The following is a 6,790-nucleotide window of genomic DNA, read 5'->3' as shown; positions in this document are numbered from 1 at the left end:
GCGTGATCTCAGCTCACTGCAACCTCCACCTCCTGGGTGCCAGTGATTCTCCTGCCTCAGCCTCCCGATTAGCTGGGATTACAGGCGCCTGCCACTACACTCGGCTAATTGTTTTGTATTTTTAGTAGAGACGGGGTTTCACCACGTTGGCCAGGCTGGTTTCAAACTTCTGACCTCCGGTGATCTGCCCATCTCAGCCTCCCAAAGTGCTAGGATTACAGGCTTGAGTCACCGCGCCTGGACCCCGTTTTTTGCTTTATCTTTCTCTATATCACCTATCACCATCTGATTCATTATGTATCATTTGCTTATTTACAAGCTTTATGTCTGTTCCCCTCCCTGCAACTACAATGTGAGCTTTACAAGGGAGAATTTTTTTTTTTTTTTTTTTTTTTGAGACAGAATCTCACTCTGTCTGTTTCCCTCCCTGCAACTACAATGTGAGCTTTACAAGGGAAAATTTTTTTTTTTTTTTTTTTTTTTTTGAGACAGAATCTCACTCTGTCTGTTTCCCTCCCTGCAACTACAATGTGAGCTTTACAAGGGAAAAATTTTTTTTTTTTTTTTTTTTTTTTTTTTAGACAGAATCTCACTCTGTTGCCCAGGCTGGAGTGCAGTGGCACGATCTCGGCTCACCACAACCTCCGCCTCCTGGGTTCAAGGAATTCTCCTGCCTCAGCTTAACGAGTAGCTGGGATTACAGGTGCACACCACCACACCCAGCTAATTTTTATGTATCTTTAGTTAAGACAGGGTTTCACCATGTTGGCCAGGCGAGTCTCAAACTCCTCTCCTCAAGTGATCAACCCACCTTGATCTCCCAAAGTGCTCGGATTACAAGCATGAGCCACCACGCCTGGCCAGCAGGGATTTTTGTCGTATTAATTGTCACTGAATCCCAAGAGCCTAGAACAGTTCCTGGCACACAGTAGATACTTAATGAATATTTGTTGGATGGATGGATAGATGAATGGATGGATTATTGGATTGATAGGTAGGTGGATAGGTAGAACGATAGATAGATAGATAGATAGATAGATAGATAGATAGATAGATAGATAGATAGATAGATAGATAATAGATCGATCGATAGATAGATAATGGATAGGTGATGGATGGATGGATGGATGGATGGATGGATGGATGGATGGATGGATAGATGAATGGGTGGATGGATACATGCTTTGGTGGATGGTGGTTGGATAGATGGATAGATGAATTAATGGCCTGATGGGTAGGTAGATGGATGGATAAATATAGAGATAGATTAACAGATGGCTGCATGCATAGATCTCTGTTGCCCAGGCTGGAGTGCAGTGGAACAATCATAGCTCACTGCAGCCTCCAACTCCTGGACTCAAGCAATCCTCCCACCTCAGCCTCCCGAGTACCTGGGACTACAAGCACACACTACCACACCCAACTAATGTTTTTACTTTTATTTATGGAGAGGTGGGATCTCACTATTTTAGCCAGACTGGTCTCGAATTTGTGGCCTCAAGAGATCCTCCCACCTCAGCCTCCCAAAGCACTGGGATTACAGGCATAAGCCACCGTGACCAGCACCCTTGTTAATCTTGACCACTCAGCGTCATGACTGCTTGGTTGCAAGTCTGTCCTCCACATTTGATTATAAGTTTCATGAGGGCAGTCCTTGTACCATGCTTGTTTCTGTCTCCTTGGCACCCAGCACCATGTCTGTACACAGCAGGTGCTCAATACATGCAGGTAGGTTGCATAAATGCATAAATGGCATCCCTGTGTCCCTTCCTTCCCTCCAACCAAGAGAGACCTCCACGGGAGCCACACCTCACCTTCTCCAGTCCCCAATTCCTGTCCCCTCCACCACCAGGTCAACCCCCATGCCTTCCCCCTGTCACCCAGCCCTGCCTGCCTCACCCGGCCATAGATCTCCCCTCGCCACCAGCCTTGCTGTCCCTTCTTGTTAAGGATCTTGATGATGTCACCCTCCTTGAGCGACAGCTCTGATCGGTCCCGGGCGCAGAAGTCATAGCGGGCTTTGGCTGTGCCAAAATACTTTGTGCTTCCCACTGTGGAGAGAGAACAGAACTGAGAAAAGGGTCTGGGGCAGATACGCACTCCCTGTCGGGGGGCACAAGCTCTTGAGATGGTAACTACAGATAAAGGAGTTATCAGTGCTCTTCGTTGCAGAGTATTAGATGCCCTCTGCTATAAGGGGATACAACTGTACTCCCAGTATCATCCTCCCATTCAAATTTAGAAAATAAGACCTTTTTTTTTTTTTTTTTTTTTGAGATAGAGTCTTGCTCTGTCGCCCAGAATGGAGTGCGATGGCACGATCTCAGCTCACTGCAACCTATGCCTCCCGGGTTCAAGCGATTCTCCTGCCTCAGCCTCCTGAATAGCTGGGATTACAGGCCTGTGCCACCATGCCCGGCTGGTTTTTATGTTTTTAGTAGAGATGGGGCTTCACCATGTTGGCCAGGCTGGTCTTGAACTCCTCACCTCAAGTGATCCACCCGCCTTGGCCTCCCGAAGTGCTGGAGTTACAGGTGTGAGTCACCGCGCCCAGCCGGAAAATAAAACTGTTTTTGAATTTTTATTTTTATTTTTTTATTTTGAGGCTGAGACATGAGAATCCCTTGAACCTGGAAGGTGGGAGGCAAAGGTTGCAGTGAGCTAAGATTGCACCACTGCACTCCAGCCTAGGCGACAGAGTGAGACTCTGTCTCAAAAAAATATATATATATATATGTATATATATATGTATGTGTATATATGTATGAAGGGATAGACAGGAGTGGAAAGGGGTTCCTGCTACTGCACAGATACGACCTCTGCAAACCCATTGGAAGGGGTGTCAGTGTCATCTCCAAACTTTCCCTCCACAGTGGGAAGGGGCTGGGGCTGTAAGCGCCCAGTCTGAGGCCTCCTACCTGCTGGCTTGCTGATGGTCCTCTTCTCAGGCTCCTTGAAGGGGAACTGCAAGGTGGTGTCCAGAGACTTGAAGCAATCCTTTAGGGAGTTCTGCTGGTAAAACTCCACCAGCTCCTAGAAGGCGGACAACATGGCAGATGCTATCCCAGCAGGCCAGCCCATAAGGGGGCAGAGCTAGGAAGAGCCATATGCAACTCCTCATATGAAGCAGGCCCTGCCTCTGGCCTCTTTGGCAAGTGACCCCTTGAATGCCCCCCATGATGGGGAGTTCATCACCTTCCTGAGCAGCCAGGACCATTTATGGGGAAGGCACCACATTGCCTAAAACAAGTTCTTCTAATAGTGGACTAATTCACTTCGTGATAAATTTGCCAGATAATTAGCTCGCCAAATTTGAAACCTTCTATGGGTGCCACGTGCCTTAATTTACAATTAACAATCATCATTGGGCCAGATGCAATGGCTCATGCCTGTAATCTCAGCACCTTGGGAAGCCAACGTGGGAGGATCACTTGAAGCCAAGAGTTCAAGGCCAGCCTGGGCAACATAGCAAGATCCCATCTCTACAAAATATTAAAAAATTAGCCAGGCATGACAGTGCATGCCTGTAGTCCCAGCTATTCAGGAGGCTGAGGAAGGAGGATCGCCTGAGCCCAGGGGTTTGAAGCTACAGTGAGCTATGATCACAACACTGCACTCTAGCCTGGGCCACAGAGCAAGATTCTGTCTCTTGTATTTTTTTTTAAAGTAAACCTATATGAAAGGTTCATAGATACTGATTACCCTATTCCAACAACTTGTCTGAAATTTTTCAGAAGTTAAAAATTGGGGGAACGTGTTTCAGAATAAAAAGTATGGAGGAAAAAAGAGATTTGTTGAATAAATTAACCTTTGGGGGAGTCAAGGATCCATTTGAGAATCGAGTGAAATCTAAGACAAAAAATATAGATGCATGCACAATTCTGGACTTTCTTTCAGAGGACTCAGCTTCTCAAGGGCTCACAGACCATGGATAAAAACCATATGCCTTAGACCACTAGGCCTAAAAATGTCTAAAATATGGCTGAAAATTACAAGGCACCAAACAGAAGAAAGAACATTCAAAAGGCATTTGAATTATTGCCAAAACAATTATGCAGCAGATTAGGCAAAGACAAGCTATGGGTCTGCCATTCAGTGAAGCTAGATGAGGAGTAAACCTCAGTTTTGCCCATCTGTGAAATGGGGACTCAGAAAGATGGTTGAGGGGATTAATTAGGTTCCTATCTAGAACATATTTGAGGGCTGAATGCAGTAACTCACACCTGTAATCCCAGCACTTTGGGAGGCCAAGACAGAAGGATTATTTGAGCCCAGGAGTTCAAGGCCAGCCTGAGCAACAAAGCAAGTCCCCATCTCTACAAAAAAAAAATTTTTTTAATGAGCCAGGCATGATGGTGCATGCCTATAGTCCCAGCTACTCAGGAGGCTGAGGCGAGAGGATTATTTAGCCCAGGAATTTGAGGCTGCAGTCAGTGTATGATGATTGCACCACTGCACTCCAGCCTGGGCAACAGAGCAAGACTCTCTCTCTCTCTCAATCTATCTATCTATATAAATAAAAAGACACACATATATACATATATACTACATATACATATGTAGTATATATGTAAGCAAAATTTAAATACACACATACATATATGTATATATACATATATACACACATACATATATACATAACATATGTATATATGTATAAATAAAATTTAAAAATTAATATATCTTACACTTAAATGCTCTGTCAATACTCAACTGCTGTTAGTCATTATTACTCCCATTGTCCATCATTAAGAACATAAGTTTAAGGTCGCTTTCACTGTAGTGCCACTGAAGGGGGGTCACCCTGAATGTAGGAAAAGGGGGTCCCAAGGCGCAGGTGCAGGGAGGGTCCTCCTAGGTTCTGGAAAGCTGGGGTTGAGCGGATGTTGGCCCTTACCGTAAGCCCCCGGAAAGCCTTCTTCTCTGTGATCCGGTACAGTCCCTCTGCTGTCATGATTTTAATGTGCTTGACCTCGACGTTATATCTGGAACCAGATGGTCACCAGGCCCTGAGTCCGGGGACCAGGCCCGTTCCCCACCAAGCCCCAGTCACGGAAGAAGCAACCTTGACCCTTTCAGGGAAGAGTAACTGCTGGAACCCAAACCCTGAAGCTGTCCCAACAGAACCCATTCCTTGGGGCCTTTGCTACTCTAAGCCTTCATGTCTTCCTCTCGTAGAAGAGGAATCATCTTCCCTGACTCACAGGTTTGTTGAGAAGTCAGTAGGGCCTTGTAAAGAAAGCAGTGTTCTAGAATAGACAGGAAGAGACCTCCCCTTCCACCAATATAGACGACCACAGGATATAAAGGAAGAGGGAGGAGAAACCCATTTCTGTCAATACGGTGGACATAGACTAAAAGGGGCCTTGGAGGAGACCTCCACTCCTGCTCATCTGGCAAACTAGATCAAAAACAAACAAACACACAAGAAACAACAACAACAAAAACCTCTTCCCATTACAAAAACCCTAGAAATGTTGAGGAAACAAAATGCTGAGCTCTAAAAAAAAAAAAAAAAAAAAAAAAAAAGGGAAATTCACAGGAGCCAAAAATAAAAACGAAATTACAAACTCAGCAACATGTGAGAGAAGGGAATTCTTCCGCACTGTGGGTTGGAATGTCAATTGGTTCAGCCACTGTGGAAAGCAGCTCGCAGGTTTCTCAAAGAACTAAAAATAGAACCACCATTTGAGGCAGCAACCCCAGGACTGGGTATCTACCCAAAGGAGAAAGTAATTGTGTTGCCAAAAAGACACACGCCCTCGTATGTTCGTCACAGCACCACTCACGATAGCAAAGACCTGGAGTCAACCCAGGTGCCCATCACCAGTGGACTGGATAAGAAAATGTGGTACATATACACTCTGGAATACTATACAGCCATAAAAAAGAATAAGATCATGTGTACTGCAGCAGCGTGGATGCACTGGGTGTTATTATCCTAAGCCAATTAACACAGAAACAGAAAACCAAATAACCCATGTTCTCACTTATAAGCAGGGATTTAACATTGGGTACACATGGACATAAAGATGGGAACAATATCGGCCAGGCACGGTGGCTCACGCCTGTAATCCCAGCACTTTGGGAATCCGAAGCGGGTGGATCATCTGAGGTCAGGAGTTTGAGACCAACCTGGCCAACATGGTGAAACTGCCCTGCCCCCACCACCCCACTGTCTCTACTAAAAATACAAAAAAATTAGCCGGGCATGGTGACATGCACCTGTAATCCCAGCTACTCAAGAGGCTGAGGCAGAAGAATCGCTTGAACCTGGGAGGTAGAGGTTGCAGTAAGCTGAGATCACACCACTGCACTCCAGCCTGGGCAATAGAGAGAGACTCTGTCACAAAAAGATAAAAAATAAAAAATAATAATAATAATAAAATAAATTTTTAAAAATTAGAAATTCCTGGAAATTAAAAAAAAAAGAAAAAGATATATATATATGAAAATTGGTTAAAAATAAAAGCCTTCAGGCCAGGCACGATGACTCATGCCTGTAATCCCAGCACATTGGGAGGCCAAGGCAGGTGGATCACTTGAGGTCAGGAGTTTGAGACCAGGCTAGCCAACATGGAGAAATCCCATCCCTACTAAAACTACAAAAATTAGCTGGGCGAGGTGGCGGGCGCCTGTAATCTCAGCTACTCGGGAGTCTGAAGCAGGAGAATCGCTTGAACCTGGGAGGCGGAGGTTGCAGTGAGCCGAGATCACACCACTGCACTCCAGCCTGGGTGACAGAGGGACTCTGTCGCAAAGAAAAGAAAAGAAAAGAAAAGAAAAGAAA

At 45.3% G+C, this 6,790-nt stretch overlaps 1 protein-coding gene across 1 annotated transcript in view; it reads right to left on the bottom strand.

Moving 5' to 3' along the window:
* The window catches only part of VAV1 (vav 1 guanine nucleotide exchange factor), a 92,761-nt gene that overhangs the window by 1,732 nt on the left and 84,239 nt on the right, over positions 1-6,790 (bottom strand). The window contains exons 21-23 of the mRNA XM_011967486.1: positions 4,898-4,985; positions 2,919-3,033; positions 1,900-2,051 (exon numbers count right to left, since the gene is read on the bottom strand). Coding sequence (XP_011822876.1) covers positions 1,900-2,051; positions 2,919-3,033; positions 4,898-4,985 — 355 coding nt within the window. The remainder of the gene's footprint in view (positions 1-1,899; positions 2,052-2,918; positions 3,034-4,897; positions 4,986-6,790) is intronic.

The sequence above is a fragment of the Mandrillus leucophaeus genome, unplaced genomic scaffold (assembly GCF_000951045.1).
Source record: "Mandrillus leucophaeus isolate KB7577 unplaced genomic scaffold, Mleu.le_1.0 Scaffold8, whole genome shotgun sequence".
NCBI classification, from domain to species: domain Eukaryota; kingdom Metazoa; phylum Chordata; class Mammalia; order Primates; family Cercopithecidae; genus Mandrillus; species Mandrillus leucophaeus.
This window is presented reverse-complemented; position numbering and strand designations above follow the sequence as displayed.